The sequence below is a fragment of the Oncorhynchus keta genome, chromosome 4 (assembly GCF_023373465.1).
Source record: "Oncorhynchus keta strain PuntledgeMale-10-30-2019 chromosome 4, Oket_V2, whole genome shotgun sequence".
NCBI classification, from domain to species: domain Eukaryota; kingdom Metazoa; phylum Chordata; class Actinopteri; order Salmoniformes; family Salmonidae; genus Oncorhynchus; species Oncorhynchus keta.
The window spans coordinates 78,850,642-78,869,267 of record NC_068424.1 but is presented as its reverse complement, the minus strand read 5'-3'; the positions used below and the strand labels follow the sequence as shown (position 1 = coordinate 78,869,267).

General features: G+C 42.8%; 1 protein-coding gene across 4 annotated transcripts in view; it reads left to right on the top strand.

Annotated features, from left to right (window-relative positions):
• The window catches only part of LOC118373580 (glycine receptor subunit alphaZ1-like), a 117,602-nt gene that overhangs the window by 25,971 nt on the left and 73,005 nt on the right, over nucleotides 1-18,626 (top strand). For 2 of the 4 annotated variants that reach the window (XM_052516844.1, XM_052516855.1), the window contains 2 exons: nucleotides 8,566-8,592; nucleotides 9,160-9,198. The exons of 1 other annotated variant lie outside the window; for it this stretch is intronic. In XM_052516844.1, coding sequence (XP_052372804.1) covers nucleotides 8,566-8,592; nucleotides 9,160-9,198 — 66 coding nt within the window. The remainder of the gene's footprint in view (nucleotides 1-8,565; nucleotides 8,593-9,159; nucleotides 9,199-18,626) is intronic. One more of the 4 variants, XM_052516866.1, reaches the window with a different exon arrangement.

Below are 18,626 nucleotides of genomic sequence, written 5' to 3'. Positions count from 1 at the left end.
CCCAGTCATACAGTCAATTAGTCAACCAGTCAGACAGCCAATCAGACAGACAGTCAGACAGTCAATCAGACAGTCAATTAGTCAACCAGTCAGACAGTCAGACAGTCAGTCAGTCAATCAGACAATCAGTCAGACAGTCGGACAGTCAGTCAGTCAATCAGACAATCAGTCAGACAGTCCGTCAGTCCATTCAGACAGTCAGTCAGTCCATTCAGACAGTCAGTCAATCAGACAGTCAGTCAGTCAAACAGACAGTCAGTCAGTCAGTCATACAGTCAGACAGCCAGTCAGTCCAATCAGTCAGTCAATCAGAAAGCCAGCCAGTCAGACATTCAGACATTCAGTCAGTCAGTCAGTCAGACAGCCAATCAGCCAGTCATACAGTCAGCCAATCAGACAGTCAGACAGTCAGTCAGACAGCCAGTTAGTCCATTCCGACAGTCAGTCAGTCCATTCAGACAGTCAGTCCAGTCAGTCAATCAGTCAGTCAGTCAGTCAGTCAATCAGGCAGTCAATCAGACAGACAGTCAGACAGACAGCCAGCCAATCAGCCAGTCAGCCAGTCATCCGTCAGTCTATTCAGACAGTCCGTCAGTCAGACAGTCAGTCAGTCAGACAGTCAGTCAGTCTATTCAGCCAGTCAGACAGACAGACAGTCAGTCAGACAGCCAGTGAGCCAGTCAGTCAGCCAGTCCATTCAGTCAGCCAGTCAGTCAGCCAGTCCATTCAGTCAGCCTATTCAGACAGTCCGTCAGTCAGTCAGTCAATTTTCAACCAGTCAGCCAATCAGACAGCCAATCAGACAGCCAGTCAGACAGTCAGTCAGTCAGTCAATCAGACAGTCAATTAGTCAACCAGTCAGCCAGTCAGACAGCCAATCAGACAGTCAGTCAGTCAATCAGACAGTCCGTCAGCCATTCAGACAACCAGTCAGTCCATTCAGACAGCCAGTCAGTCCATTCAGACAGTCAGTCAATCAGACAGCCAGGCAGCCAGTCAGTCAGTCAGTCCATTCAGACAGACAGTCAGCCAGGCAATCAGCCAGTCAATCAGTCAGCCAGTCAGACAGCCAATCGGACAGTCAGACAGTTAGCCAGTCAGTCTATTCAGACAGTCCATCAGTCAGACAGTCAGTCAATCAGACAGTCAATCAGACAGTCAGCCAGTCATAGAGTCATACAGTCAGCCAGTCCATTCAGACAGTCAGTCAGTCCATTCAGTCAGTCAGTCAGTTAATCAGAAAGTCAGCCAATCAGCCAGTCAGACAGTCAGTCACCCAGTCATACAGTCAATTAGTCAACCAGTCAGACAGCCAATCAGACAGACAGTCAGACAGTCAATCAGACAGTCAATTAGTCAACCAGTCAGACAGTCAGACAGTCAGTCAGTCAATCAGACAATCAGTCAGACAGTCGGACAGTCAGTCAGTCAATCAGACAATCAGTCAGACAGTCCGTCAGTCCATTCAGACAGTCAGTCAGTCCATTCAGACAGTCAGTCAATCAGACAGTCAGTCAGTCAAACAGACAGTCAGTCAGTCAGTCATACAGTCAGACAGCCAGTCAGTCCAATCAGTCAGTCAATCAGAAAGCCAGCCAGTCAGACATTCAGACATTCAGTCAGTCAGTCAGACAGCCAATCAGCCAGTCATACAGTCAGCCAATCAGACAGTCAGACAGTCAGTCAGACAGCCAGTTAGTCCATTCCGACAGTCAGTCAGTCCATTCAGACAGTCAGTCCAGTCAGTCAATCAGTCAGTCAGTCAGTCAGTCAATCAGGCAGTCAATCAGACAGACAGTCAGACAGACAGCCAGCCAATCAGCCAGTCAGCCAGTCATCCGTCAGTCTATTCAGACTGTCCGTCAGTCAGACAGTCAGTCAGTCAGACAGCCAATCAGCCAATCAGACAGTCAGCCAGACAGTCAGCCAGTCATACAGTCAGCCAATCAGACAGCCAGGCAGCCAGTCAGTCAGTCAGTGCATTCAGACAGACAGTCAATCCAATCAGACAGTCAATCAGTCAGTCATCCAGTCAGCCAATCAGACAGCCAGGCAGCCAGTTAGTCAGTCAGTCCATTCAGACATTCAGTCAGTCAGTCAGTCAGTCAGACAGCCAATCAGCCAGTCATACAGTCAGCCAATCAGACAGTCAGACAGTCAGTCAGACAGCAATCGGACAGCCAGACAGTTGGCCAGTCAGCCAGTCAATCTATTCAGACAGTCAGTCAATCAGACAGTCAATCAGTCAGACAGTCAGTCAGTCAATCAGACAGCCAGGCAGCCAGTCAGCCAGTCAGTCCATTCAGACAGACAGTCAGCCAGTCAATCAGAAAGTCAATCAGCCAGTTAGCCAGTCTGATAGCCAGTCAGCCAGTCATGCAGTCAGCCAATCAGACAGTCAGCCAGTCAGTCTACTCAGACAGTCAGTCCATTCAGACAGTCAGTCAATCCAATCAGACAGTCACCCAGTCAGCCAATCAGACAGCCAGGCAGCCAGTTAGTCCATTCAGACATTCAGTCAGTCAGTCAGTCAGACAGCCAATCAGCCAGTCATACAGTCAGCCAATCAGACAGTCAGTCAGTCTATTCAGTCAGTCAGACAGCCAATCAGACAGTCAGTCAGTCAGCCAGTCAGACAGTCAGTCAGTCTATTCAGCCAGTCAGACATTCAGTCAGTCAGTCCATTCAGACAGTCAGTCAGTCAATCAGACTGTCAATCAGTCAGCCAGTCAGACAGCCAATCAGACAGTCAGTCAGACAGTCAGTCAACCAGTCAGCCAATCAGACAGCCAGGTAGCCAGTCAGTCAGTCCATTCAGACAGTCAGACAGTCAGACAGTCAGTCAGATTTCCAGTCAGTTAGTCAGTCAGACCATTCAGACAGTCAGACAGTCAGTCAGTCAGTCAGTCCATTCAGACAGCCAGGTAGCCAGCCAGTCAGTCAGTCCATTCAGACAGACAGTCAGTCAGATTTCCAGTCAGTTAGTCAGTCAGACCATTCAGACAGTCAGTCAGTCAGCCAGTCAGACAGTCAGTCAGTCAGTCTATTCAGCCAGTCAGACAATCAGACAATCAGACAGACAGTCAGTCAGACAACCAGTGAGCCAGTCAGACAGACAGTGAGCCAGTCAGTCAGCCAGTCCATTCAGTCAGCCAGTCAGTCAGCCAGTCCATTCAGTCAGCCAGTCAGTCAGCCAGTCCATTCAGACAGTCAGACAGTCAGTCAGTCGGTCAGTCAGTCAGTCCAGTCGGTCAGCCAGTCAGACAGTGAGCCAGTCAGACAGGCAGACAGTCAGTCAGTCAGTCACTTAGTCCTCTCTGCTCTCTCCTCTTTCTCCCAAGCAGCTTCCTTCCTTTAAAGCCTGCCATGTCACATCACAGTGATGATCAGTGTAACTAAACGCTTTCACAATGAACTAGCTGTGTCACCTTGCTTCTGAATTTTAGCGAGACAAGTCAACATCTGTAAATATACAGTCCATGCTGCCATATGTTTGCTGTTTCTGGCTTCTGGCTTCTTTTTCCTTACGCACAGAGTCCCTCTCTCTCTCTCTCTCTCTCTCTCTCTCTCTCTCTCTCTCTCTCTCTCTCTCTCTCTCTCTCTCTCTCTCTCTCTCTCCCTCTCTCTCTCTCTCTCTCTCTCTCTCTCTCTCTCTCTCTCTCTCTCTCTCTCTCTCTTACTCTCTCTCTCTGTCTCTCTCTCTCTCTCTGTCTCTCTGTCTCTCAGTCTCCCTGTCTCTCTCTCTCTCTCTCTCTCTCTCTCTCTCTCTCTCTCTCTCTCTCTCTCTCTCTCTCTCTCTCTCTCTCTCTCTCTCTCTCTCTCTCTCTCTCTCTCTCTCTCTCTCTCTCTCTCTCTCTCTCTCTCTCTCTCTCTCTGTTCTACCTCTTCTTCTTTTCATTCTCTTTTTGTTTCAACCTACCTGACTGATGATGAAATATTATTAGCTGGTGGGGCTTGGCGTTCATTTGGTGTTATCAGCACTTGTTTAATGGGTAACTAATAGGATTAATGGAATACCCTAATGAGAGAGGGGGGAGGGGGCAGTGTTCAGATGCTGCTGTGTTCATATACGCATGGTAACAGGGAACCACCCGGACTGATCTGCTGACTACTTCAGGAACGTTAAAGGAAAGGACAAGGGTTCTTTATTGTACTGTGTGGGTTCATTAAAGAACAATCCCCAACCAGAGTTACATTCCCAGATATAACACACACACCAACCATTAACTGCATTTACGTACTGACATTGAAACTTTACTCTGCCTTCTTCTTTAAACAATCTATGTAAATTGAATTATTTGAGTTAATTCACTATGTTTGGTGAATGAGAAGACATTTTAGATCCCGAGAATAGTCAAAAGAGTTACTCTGGATACTTGCCGTGGTAATGGATTCTCTAGGATCTAAACATTCGGACTGAACTGCTATATTGCCCTGGGAGTAGACGTTTAACATCATTGCAGGGGTGACTCTCCCCAGAGTTATGACAAAAGTATTGATCATGTTTCAGAGTCTAAGGAGAGGCAGAATTGCAAGGACACAGCAGAAAATTGAATGGATAATGTAGCAGTCAGCCCACTGTTAGAGGGCAGGACAGGATGGGACAGGATAGGACAGCAGGATATGACAGGATAAGACAGGACATGATAGTATAGGACAGGATAGGACAACAGAACAGGATTGGACAGCAGGACAGGATAGCATGATGATAGCATGATGACTACCTGGCATGATGACTCCTTGGACAGCAGGACAGGATGGCATGATGACTACCTGGCATGATGACTCCTTGCTGTCCCCAGTCTACCTGGCCGTGCTGCTGCTCCAGTTTCAACTGTTCTGCCTGTGATTATTATTATTCGACCATTCTGGTCATTTATGAACATTTGAACATCTTGGCCATGTTCTGTTATAATCTCCACTTGGCACAGTCAGAAGAGGACTGGCCACCCCACATAGCCTGGTTCCTCTCTAGGTTTCTTCCTAGGTTCCGGCCTTTCTAGGGAGTTTTTCCTAGCCACCGTGCTTCTACACCTGCATTACTTACTGTTTGGGGTTTTAGGCTGGGTTTGCACTTTGAGATATCAGGGTTTAGCACTTTGAGATATCAGGGTTTAGCACTTTGAGATATCAGCTGAAGTACTAAGGGCTACATAAATACATTTGATTTGATTTGATAGGACAGGACAGCATTATATGACAGGATAGGACAGCAGGAGATAGGACGGGATAGGATAGGACAGCATACACAGGACAGGATAGGACAGGATAGGACCGGACAGCATACACAGGACAGGATAGGACAGCAGGACAGAATAGGACAGGACAGGATAGGACAGGACAGCATATACAGGATAGGATAGGACAGCAGGACATAATAGGACAGGACAGGATAGGACAGGACAGCATACACAGGATAGGATAGGACAGGATGGGCCAGCAGGACAGAATAGGACAGGACATGATAGGATAGGACAGGATAGGACAGGATAGGACAGCATATTCAGGATAGGACAGGACAGGATATGACAGGATAGGACAGCATATACAGGACAGGACAGGACAGGATAGACAGGATAGGACAGGACAGGATAGGACAGGACAGGACAGGACAGCATACACAGGATAGGATAGGACAGGACAGGATATGACAGGATAGGACAGGATAGGACAGGATAGGATAGGACAGGGTACGACAGCAGGGCAGAATAGGACAGGACAGGATAGGATAGGACAGGATAGGATAGGATATGATAGGATAGGACAGGATAGGATAGGATATGATAGGATAGGACACGATAGGATAGGACAGGATAGGATAGGACAGGATAGGATAGGACAGGACAGGATAGGATAGGATAGGATAGGACAGGACAGGATAGGATAGGACAGGATAGGATAGGACAGGATAGGATAGGATAGGATGGGATAGGATAGGATAGGATAGGACAGGACAGGATAGGATAGGACAGGACAGGACAGCAGGGCAGAATAGGACAGGACAGGATAGGATAGGATATGACAGGATAGGATAGGATAGGACAGGATAGGATAGGATAGGACAGGATAGGACAGGATAGGATAGGATAGGATAGGACAGGATAGGATATGATAGGATAGGATAGGATAGGATAGGATAGGATAGGATAGGGTACGACAGCAGGACAGGATAGGTATTTGGTATTTTATTAGGATCCCCATTAGCTGTTGCAGAAGCAGCAGCTACTCTTCCTGGGGTCCAACACAAAGCATGAAACATAATTTCAGAATGACATAATACAGAATATCATTAGACAAGAACAACTCAAGGACAGAACTACATATATTTTATAGGATAGGACAGAATATGATAGGACAGAATAGGATAGGATGGGATAGGACAGGATAGGACAGGATAAGACAGAATATGATAGGACAGGATAGGACAGGATAGGATAGGACAGGATAAGACAGAATATGATAGGACAGGATAAGACAGCATCCACAGGATAGGACAGGATAGGACAGCAGGACAGGATGGGATAGGACAGGACATAATAGGACATGATAGGACAGCAGGACAGGATGGGATAGGACAGGACATAATAGGACATGATAGGACAGCAGAACAGGATAGGACAGGCCATGACATGACAGGATACGACAAGATAGGACAGGATAGGACAAGATAGGACAGGATAGGACAGGACAGGACACGATAGGTCAGGATAGGATAGAACAGGATAGTATAGCAGGACAGGATAGAACAGGACAGGACAGCAGGACAGGACAGATAGTTGTAGTATCCAACCATCCACTACTGTAGTACTTTGTAAAAATCTGTTCTTAGTATGAGTCTACTGTACATGTAAACAAATGAGAAATACCTTTCAAAAGAAATAAACAGTAGCTTTATTCTATTCATTTGAATGAGATAATATCAAATAATATCAAAGATTATATTAAACCCCTATTGTTGGTAGTTTGCCCTTGATATTGTTATTCAGCGCGATGTCAAACATTAACACTTTCTAATTTAATGAATGTGAGAATGGTTGAATGGTTGACTCGGATGCTGTATCTTTCCGTCTGGACACTGAAGCTTCTCTAATAGTACTGCGAGGAGGAGAGGAGATGGTGTCATGAAGGCTATTGTCACTTCCTGTCATTTGGGTCATTTCTTTTTTGATACCGGGAAGTGGGAAAACGGTGATCACACTTGAGTGTGACATTAAAGATGCCATATAATTGTTTACTCTGACAAGATAATTCAAGACCCCAAGCAAATGTTTTTATTTTCCCTGCTAGACGTTTTTAACTGTCACCTTTCGAGATTTGTCCTTTTGTGAAACGGTGCGTGACTGAGATGCTACCAGGCCCAGATGGATTCATTCTAAAACTCGAATGTGTTTTCTTATAGCTGATTATTCACAATTTTTTTTTAAATGTTGAACAAAGCCTGTACCTCTCTGCAAAACATGGAGAATAGATTTTACACACTGCTAGTAATTATTATTTAATTAATTAGTAATTAGCCAAAACAAGTTGGTGGTTTAATGTTTGGATCAGGTTTTCAGATCTCATATAGATCCTTGGCACAGAGGATAAACCCAAGCTTAGGTTGACACAATAGGGATTTGCCTTGTGTGCAGAGTGTAACAACAAGAGGAAGAAAAATAACCCTCACTGGATCCAGGTCAGATTTCAGAGTTTGAATCACCGGTCTACAACAGTTCATGGTCATGCAGAATACTTTCCATCTATCTTAAAGAACCATTTCCTTTTCTCCTGACGTTGATAGATTAAAATATCCCCACAAAGACTTCAGCTCTGTGCAGTCGCCATCTCTCATCGTTGACACTTGTCAGGTATAAGGAAAAGTAGGCGGGGCTGCATGTCGCCTGGTTTACATATTCGACGCGCCTCCGAAGCACAAAGACAAAACGTATCAACACACCATCTTCGTTGAGACAAAGACATTCACTATGTACTGTGGAATGATACTTCCTCTGTGTCGACAGGAGAGAGGAGTTAGGAATGAACCCGGCAGTATGTCAAATGAGCAGCAAATGTCATCTGGGAAGGAGCAAACTTTCTGTTGAACTGATTAAGATCTGAATTATGACTGACACAATTACTGAAATGTATGTTTGTGTTAATGTATTTGTTATGTACAGTACCTTATCATTAACAGCCTTTGGATGTAAAAGGTGAGATTGAACAGGTGGAAATATTAAGGTTATTATCAGGTATTTGGTGTTATCTTTTGCATGCCTTATTTATTTGATATGCTTACCAAATAAGTGCAATATGGGGACTAATTCTTCTATCTTGAATTGTAACAAGCTGGTTTGTTGTACTGGATTGGTAAAAAGCCAACCAGGTTTGAAATGATGCATGGCCAACTTCAGTCATGGCAATTTATTTAAAAAAAGGTCATTTCCGGAATAACTGGAAAAGGCCCAGGTACTGTAAAACAATGAATTGCTCACTTCTGTGTTTGAGCCTTTGTGTTTTATATCACTTCGTCCACTAAGTACACTTCCTGTTCCTGTTCTCTTGTGTTGCACCAATTTTGCTGCTCAGTTGCAGGGGTCCCCCCGAGTGGAAGAGGTAAAAATATAATTTTTTTAGATTAATAAAATCTAAAAAAAAAAAGTTTTTTTTATTTTTATATCCCATTTATTAGAAAATTTGTTTGAAACACTTACTAGTTGCTTGATAAGAAAATGTAAGCATTTAAAGCCAAATGATGCAAGCAGATCTAAGCGAAGCCAGTTTAACATGTAGTCTATGCATCTTTCCTTTGTCTGATGTTTTTCATCTTAGTGCATTTTGCTAACCTCACCTTCTGCCTACCGTGAAGAACTATGCCTTGCACCCCTGCTCTACCCCTCCTCTCATCTCTGCATCGCCTCCTCTCCTGCCCGACCCGCTATGACGTTCTCCAACACAAACTTGTGCATCCCTCCTTCCTGCTATTGCCTTCAGTATTTTGGCCACCACAATGTTTCCTTCCTTTCCTTGCCGCACACTTACCTGTATAAGTTCTGAAGTGTTGGCAAGTTGTGATACTAGATGTGTTTTTTCGTGTTGTTTTCCACATTGAGAAAAACAATGTGAGTACTTGCTGTTAGAATATGTTGTGTTTTAATCATTATCTTTTTTTGTTGTTATTAGACCCACAAGGCCCCAAAACAGAAGCTTCTCACAAGAAAGGTATTTTCTTTTCATTCATCACGGAATAAAGTATGCAAGTCACTCTCTCTCTCAACGCCACTCAGGCAATCTTCACTTTTAAAGCAAGAAAAAAAAAGAGAGAAAAAATAAATAAAACCAAGCACATTGAAGGTGTCATCTTCAAGGAGATACATGTATTTACTGTTAATGCATCATGCTGTGAGGTGTATCAGTCTGCCGATAGTATGTCTTCAGATTGTTTCCTAAGAGATTATTGTCGAACAGCTGGCAATTAAGAAATTACCTCAAAACATTAGTCTAATATTTCAAGCCTTTTTGTTTGCAATTTATGTTGACGTGGTTTCTTCTGTCTTTTTTTACTTGTAATTGTTGTTCTGGACGGTAAAAGTGTGAATACAAATTTGAAAGTTGCACAGGAAAATGTTACTTCTCGGGTAAAAAAAAACAACAAGCTTTTTCCCAGATGGTAAACTTTGCTGTTAAGGTTTTATGATACAGGTGTATTATATTCTGATTTGGAGAGAAGTGGAGATATGATCCTATTGTCATGGTTGTAAGAGAAGAGATAGCTGGTGCTACAGACAGACAGAACCTGATGACCTGTGAGAATCTGTCCATCTGTTTCTGGCCCACTACTCCCTTCATTCACAGCCTAAAAGACCTCAATGGCTACTTGATCTGTTTTCCTCCTAACAGGAGAGGACCTGCTGTACATGACAGGGATTATTAGTAGTCCGTCTGGCTTTTGGGCTGAAACCTTGTGTCTGTATCGTAATTAGAATTAATTAGAGAGATTCTTGCTGAGGTTGAAAAGCAACAATCGTGGAATGCATTCATTTATCTTGTTTAATTGAAATGAAGCCCTCTATATATTTAACAACATCAACTGTATTTAAATTCTTCTGTTTCTAAACATAATCTTTTTTTTTTGTGCAACTTGTATGAATATTGTATGAATATGGGATATTGTAAAAGGGCTGTATCCATGATTCATTCTTTTAAATATGGACAGCATTACTGGAAGCAGAATGACTTTGATCTACAAAATGTGTGTGTGTGTGTGTGTGTGTGTGTGTGTGTGTGTGTGTGTGTGTGTGTGTGTGTGTGTGTGTGTGTGTGTGTGTGTGTGTGTGTGTGTGTGTGTGTGTGTGTGTGCGTGCGTGCGTGCGTGCGTGCGTGCGTGCGTGTGCGTGCGTGCGTGCGTGCGTGCGTGCGTGCGTGCGTGCGTGTGTGTGATTCTACTACAGTCAACAGATAGTCCAGGATTTAAAGCTGTTTAACACAGAGGATGCCAGATTTCAGCCGTTCAGTTCAACTGATCTTCTCTCCTCTCCTGCTATACACACCAACCAAGGAAACAATGTTTTTATCCATAGCTAGCTATGGATTTAATAGAGTGTGTATACTCCTATTGTTGTCTCCCAATTCAATTCAATGCTAGTGATTGACTCCATATACACCAACCAAGAAAACATGATTTTATCCAGAACTATACTGAGCAGAAATATAAACGCAACATGCAACAATTTCATAGATTTTACTGGGTTACAGTTCATATTTATAAGGAAATCAGTCATTTTGAAAATAAATTCATTTGGCCCTAATCTTTGGATTTCACAGGGCGAAGCCATGGGTGGGTCTGGGAGGGCATAGGCCCACCCACTTGGGAGCCAGGCCCACCCACAGACGAGGCAGGCTCAGCCAATCAGAATGAAGTTTTTCCCAAATAAAGGGTTTTATTACAGACAGAAATACTCTTCAGTTTCATCAGCTGTCCGTGGCTGGTCTCAGACGGATGTGGAGGTCCTGGGCTGGCGTGATTACATGTGGTCTGTGGTTGTGAGACCGGTTGGACGTACTGCCAAATTCTCTAAAACGATGTTGGAGGAGGCTTATGGTGGAGACATTAACATTACATTCTCTGCCATAAGCTCTGGTAGACATTTCTGTAGTCATCATGCCAATTACACACTCCTTCAGACATCTGTGTCACTGTGTTGTGTGACAAAACTGCACATTTTAGAGTGGCCTTTTATTGTCCCAGGACAAGGTGTACCTGTGTAATCAAATCAAATCAAAGTTCATTTGTCGAATGCCGAATGCAGTGAAACGCTTGCTTACTTACAGGCTCTAACCAACAGTGCATTTTCAAAGTTTAAAAGGTATTAGGTGAACAATAGGTAAGTAAAGAAATAAAAACAACAGTAAAAAAACTGTGATGCCCCGTTTCACCATATCACATCACATGATCAGTTTAGAAGGCCCTGTTTCACCATATCACATGATCAGTTTAGAAGGCCCTGTTTCACCATATCACATCACATGATCAGTTTAGAAGGCCCTGTTTCACCATATCACATCACATGATTGGTTTAGAAGGCCCTGTTTCACCATATCACATGATTGGTTTAGAAGGCCCTGTTTCACCATATCACATGATTGGTTTAGAAGGCCCTGTTTCACCATATCACATCACATGATCGGTTTAGAAGACCCTGTTTCACCATATCACATCACATGATCAGTTTAGAAGAACCTGTTTCACCATATCACATCACATGATCAGTTTAGAAGGCCCTGTTTCACCATATCACATCACATGATCAGTTTAGAAGACCCTGTTTCACCATATCACATCACATGATCAGTTTAGAAGAACCTGTTTCACCATATCACATCACATGATCAGTTTAGAAGAACCTGTTTCACCATATCACATCACATGATCAGTTTAGAAGGCCCTGTTTCACCATATCACATCACATGATTGGTTTAGAAGGCCCTGTTTCACCATATCACATGATTGGTTTAGAAGGCCCTGTTTCACCATATCACATCACATGATCAGTTTAGAAGACCCTGTTTCACCATATCACATGATCAGTTTAGAAGACCCTGTTTCACCATATCACATCACATGATTGGTTTAGAAGGCCCTGTTTCACCATATCACATCACATGATTGGTTTAGAAGGCCCTGTTTCACCATATCACATGATTGGTTTAGAAGGCCCTGTTTCACCATATCACATCACATGATCAGTTTAGAAGACCCTGTTTCACCATATCACATCACATGATCAGTTTAGAAGGCCCTGTTTCACCATATCACATCACATGATCAGTTTAGAAGGCCCTGTTTCACCATATCACATCACATGATCAGTTTAGAAGGCCCTGTTTCACCATATCACATCACATGATCAGTTTAGAAGAACCTGTTTCACCATATCACATCACATGATCAGTTTAGAAGGCCCTGTTTCACCATATCACATGATTGGTTTAGAAGGCCCTGTTTCACCATATCACATGATTGGTTTAGAAGGCCCTGTTTCACCATATCACATGATTGGTTTAGAAGGCCCTGTTTCACCATATCATATCACATGATCGGTTTAGAAGGCCCTGTTTCACCATATCACATGATTAGTTTAGAAGGCCCTGTTTCACCATATCACATCACATGATTGGTTTAGAAGGCCCTGTTTCACCATATCACATGATTGGTTTAGAAGGCCCTGTTTCACCATATCACATGATTAGTTTAGAAGGCCCTGTTTCACCATATCACATGATCAGTTTAGAAGGCCCTGTTTCACCATATCACATGATCAGTTTAGAAGGCCCTGTTTCACCATATCACATCACATGATTGGTTTAGAAGGCCCTGTTTCACCATATCACATCACATGATTGGTTTAGAAGGCCCTGTTTCACCATATCACATGATTGGTTTAGAAGGCCCTGTTTCACCATATCACATGATCAGTTTAGAAGGCCCTGTTTCACCATATCACATCACATGATTGGTTTAGAAGGCCCTGTTTCACCATATCACATCACATGATCAGTTTAGAAGGCCCTGTTTCACCATATCACATCACATGATCAGTTTAGAAGAACCTGTTTCACCATATCACATGATCGGTTTAGAAGGCCCTGTTTCACCATATCACATCACATGATTGGTTTAGAAGGCCCTGTTTCACCATATCACATGATTGGTTTAGAAGGCCCTGTTTCACCATATCATATCACATGATCGGTTTAGAAGGCCCTGTTTCACCATATCACATCACATGATCAGTTTAGAAGACCAGACCCTGTTTCACCATATCACATCACATGATCGGTTTAGAAGGCCCTGTTTCACCATATCACATCACATGATCAGTTTAGAAGACCCTGTTTCACCATATCACATCACATGATCAGTTTAGAAGGCCCTGTTTCACCATATCATATCACATGATCGGTTTAGAAGGCCCTGTTTCACCATATCACATCACATGATCGGTTTAGAAGGCCCTGTTTCACCATATCACATCACATGATCAGTTTAGAAGACCAGACCCTGTTTCACCATATCACATCACATGATCGGTTTAGAAGGCCCTGTTTCACCATATCACATCACATGATCAGTTTAGAAGAACCTGTTTCACCATATCACATCACATGATCGGTTTAGAAGGCCCTGTTTCACCATATCATATCACATGATCAGTTTAGAAGGCCCTGTTTCACCATATCACATCACATGATCAGTTTAGAAGGCCCTGTTTCACCATATCACATCACATGATCAGTTTAGAAGGCCCTGTTTCACCATATCACATGATTGGTTTAGAAGGCCCTGTTTCACCATATCACATCACATGATCAGTTTAGAAGGCCCTGTTTCACCATATCACATGATTGGTTTAGAAGGCCCTGTTTCACCATATCACATGATTGGTTTAGAAGGCCCTGTTTCACCATATCACATGATTGGTTTAGAAGGCCCTGTTTCACCATATCACATCACATGATCAGTTTAGAAGGCCCTGTTTCACCATATCATATCACATGATCGGTTTAGAAGGCCCTGTTTCACCATATCACATCACATGATCGGTTTAGAATGCCCTGTTTCACCATATCACATCACATGATCAGTTTAGAAGGCCCTGTTTCACCATATCACATCACATGATCAGTTTAGAAGACCCTGTTTCACCATATCACATCACATGATCAGTTTAGAAGGCCCTGTTTCACCATATCACATCACATGATCAGTTTAGAAGAACCTGTTTCACCATATCACATCACATGATCAGTTTAGAAGGCCCTGTTTCACCATATCATATCACGTGATCAGTTTAGAAGGCCCTGTTTCACCATATCACATCACATGATCAGTTTAGAAGACCCTGTTTCACCATATCACATCACATGATCGGTTTAGAAGGCCCTGTTTCACCATATCACATCACATGATCAGTTTAGAAGACCCTGTTTCACCATATCACATGATCAGTTTAGAAGGCCCTGTTTCACCATATCACATCACATGATCGGTTTAGAAGGCCCTGTTTCACCATATCACATCACATGATCAGTTTAGAAGGCCCTGTTTCACCATATCACATCACATGATCAGTTTAGAAGGCCCTGTTTCACCATATCACATCACATGATCAGTTTAGAAGACCCTGTTTCACCATATCACATCACATGATCAGTTTAGAAGGCCCTGTTTCACCATATCACATCACATGATCAGTTTAGAAGAACCTGTTTCACCATATCACATCACATGATCGGTTTAGAAGACCCTGTTTCACCATATCACATCACATGATCAGTTTAGAATGCCCTGTTTCACCATATCACATCACATGATCAGTTTAGAATGCCCTGTTTCACCATATCATATCACATGATCAGTTTAGAAGGCCCTGTTTCACCATATCACATGATCGGTTTAGAAGGCCCTGTTTCACCATATCACATGATTGGTTTAGAAGGCCCTGTTTCACCATATCACATCACATGATCAGTTTAGAAGGCCCTGTTTCACCATATCACATGATTGGTTTAGAAGGCCCTGTTTCACCATATCACATCACATGATCAGTTTAGAAGGCCCTGTTTCACCATATCACATCACATGATCAGTTTAGAAGACCCTGTTTCACCATATCACATCACATGATTGGTTTAGAAGGCCCTGTTTCACCATATCACATGATTGGTTTAGAAGGCCCTGTTTCACCATATCACATCACATGATCAGTTTAGAAGGCCCTGTTTCACCATATCACATGATTGGTTTAGAAGGCCCTGTTTCACCATATCACATCACATGATCAGTTTAGAAGGCCCTGTTTCACCATATCACATCACATGATCAGTTTAGAAGGCCCTGTTTCACCATATCACATGATTGGTTTAGAAGGCCCTGTTTCACCATATCACATCACATGATCAGTTTAGAAGGCCCTGTTTCACCATATCACATCACATGATCGGTTTAGAATGCCCTGTTTCACCATATCACATCACATGATCAGTTTAGAATGCCCTGTTTCACCATATCACATCACATGATCAGTTTAGAAGACCCTGTTTCACCATATCACATCACATGATCAGTTTAGAAGGCCCTGTTTCACCATATCACATCACATGATTGGTTTAGAAGACCCTGTTTCACCATATCACATCACATGATCAGTTTAGAAGGCCCTGTTTCACCATATCACATCACATGATCAGTTTAGAAGGCCCTGTTTCACCATATCACATCACATGATCAGTTTAGAAGGCCCTGTTTCACCATATCACATCACATGATCAGTTTAGAAGGCCCTGTTTCACCATATGACATCACATGATTAGTTTAGAAGGCCCTGTTTCACCATATCACATCACATGATCAGTTTAGAAGGCCCTGTTTCACCATATCACATCACATGATCAGTTTAGAAGGCCCTGTTTCACCATATCACATCACATGATCAGTTTAGAAGGCCCTGTTTCACCATATCACATCACATGATTGGTTTAGAAGACCCTGTTTCACCATATCACATCACATGATCGGTTTAGAAGGCCCTGTTTCACCATATCACATCACATGATCGGTTTAGAAGAACCTGTTTCACCATATCACATCACATGATTAGTTTAACCGGAAGATTGCGAGTTCAAACCCCCGAGCTGACAAGGTACAAATCTGTCGTTCTGCCCCTGAACAGGCAGTTAACCCACTGTTCCCAGGCCGTCATTGAAAATAAGAATATGTTCTTAACTGACTTGCCTGGTTAAATAAAGGTAAAATTATTTTTTTTAAATATTTTTAAATATCACATGATTGGTTTAGAAGGCCCTGTTTCACCATATCACATGATTGGTTTAGAAGGCCCTGTTTCACCATATCACATCACATGATCGGTTTAGAATGCCCTGTTTCACCATATCACATCACATGATCAGTTTAGAAGGCCCTGTTTCACCATATCACATGATTGGTTTAGAAGGCCCTGTTTCACCATATCACATCACATGATCAGTTTAGAAGGCCCTGTTTCACCATATCACATCACATGATCAGTTTAGAAGGCCCTGTTTCACCATATCACATCACATGATCAGTTTAGAATGCCCTGTTTCACCATATCACATGATCAGTTTAGAAGGCCCTGTTTCACCATATCACATCACATGATCAGTTTAGAAGGCCCTGTTTCACCATATCACATCACATGATCGGTTTAGAAGACCCTGTTTCACCATATCACATCACATGATCAGTTTAGAAGGCCCTGTTTCACCATATCACATCACATGATCAGTTTAGAAGGCCCTGTTTCACCATATCACATCACATGATCAGTTTAGAAGGCCCTGTTTCACCATATCACATCACATGATCAGTTTAGAAGGCCCTGTTTCACCATATCACATCACATGATCGGTTTAGAAGGCCCTGTTTCACCATATCACATCACATGATCAGTTTAGAAGGCCCTGTTTCACCATATCACATCACATGATCGGTTTAGAAGGCCCTGTTTCACCATATCACATGATCAGTTTAGAAGGCCCTGTTTCACCATATCACATCACATGATCAGTTTAGAAGGCCCTGTTTCACCATATCACATCACATGATCGGTTTAGAAGGCCCTGTTTCACCATATCACATCACATGATCAGTTTAGAAGGCCCTGTTTCACCATATCATATCACATGATCAGTTTAGAAGGCCCTGTTTCACCATATCACATGATCAGTTTAGAAGACCCTGTTTCACCATATCACATCACATGATCAGTTTAGAAGGCCCTGTTTCACCATATCACATCACATGATCAGTTTAGAAGAACCTGTTTCACCATATCACATCACATGATCGGTTTAGAAGACCCTGTTTCACCATATCACATCACATGATCGGTTTAGAAGACCCTGTTTCACCATATCACATCACATGATCAGTTTAGAAGGCCCTGTTTCACCATATCACATCACATGATCAGTTTAGAAGGCCCTGTTTCACCATATCACATGATCGGTTTAGAAGGCCCTGTTTCACCATATCACATCACATGATCGGTTTAGAAGACCCTGTTTCACCATATCACATCACATGATCGGTTTAGAAGACCCTGTTTCACCATATCACATCACATGATCGGTTTAGAAGACCCTGTTTCACCATATCACATCACATGATCGGTTTAGAAGACCCTGTTTCACCATATCACATCGCATGATCAGTTTAGAAGGCCCTGTTTCACCATATCACATCACATGATCAGTTTAGAATGCCCTGTTTCACCATATCATATCACATGATCAGTTTAGAAGGCCCTGTTTCACCATATCACATGATCGGTTTAGAAGGCCCTGTTTCACCATATCACATGATCAGTTTAGAAGGCCCTGTTTCACCATATCACATGATCAGTTTAGAAGGCCCTGTTTCACCATATCACATCACATGATCAGTTTAGAAGACCCTGTTTCACCATATCACATCACATGATCAGTTTAGAAGGCCCTGTTTCACCATATCACATCACATGATCAGTTTAGAAGGCCCTGTTTCACCATATCACATCACATGATCAGTTTAGAAGGCCCTGTTTCACCATATCACATCACATGATCAGTTTAGAAGGCCCTGTTTCACCATATCACATGATCAGTTTAGAAGGCCCTGTTTCACCATATCACATCACATGATCGGTTTAGAAGGCCCTGTTTCACCATATCACATCACATGATCGGTTTAGAAGGCCCTGTTTCACCATATCACATGATCAGTTTAGAAGGCCCTGTTTCACCATATCACATCACATGATCGGTTTAGAAGGCCCTGTTTCACCATATCACATCACATGATCGGTTTAGAAGGCCCTGTTTCACCATATCACATCACATGATCAGTTTAGAAGACCCTGTTTCACCATATCACATCACATGATCAGTTTAGAAGGCCCTGTTTCACCATATCACATCACATGATCAGTTTAGAATGCCCTGTTTCACCATATCACATGATCAGTTTAGAAGGCCCTGTTTCACCATATCACATCACATGATCAGTTTAGAAGGCCCTGTTTCACCATATCACATCACATGATCAGTTTAGAAGGCCCTGTTTCACC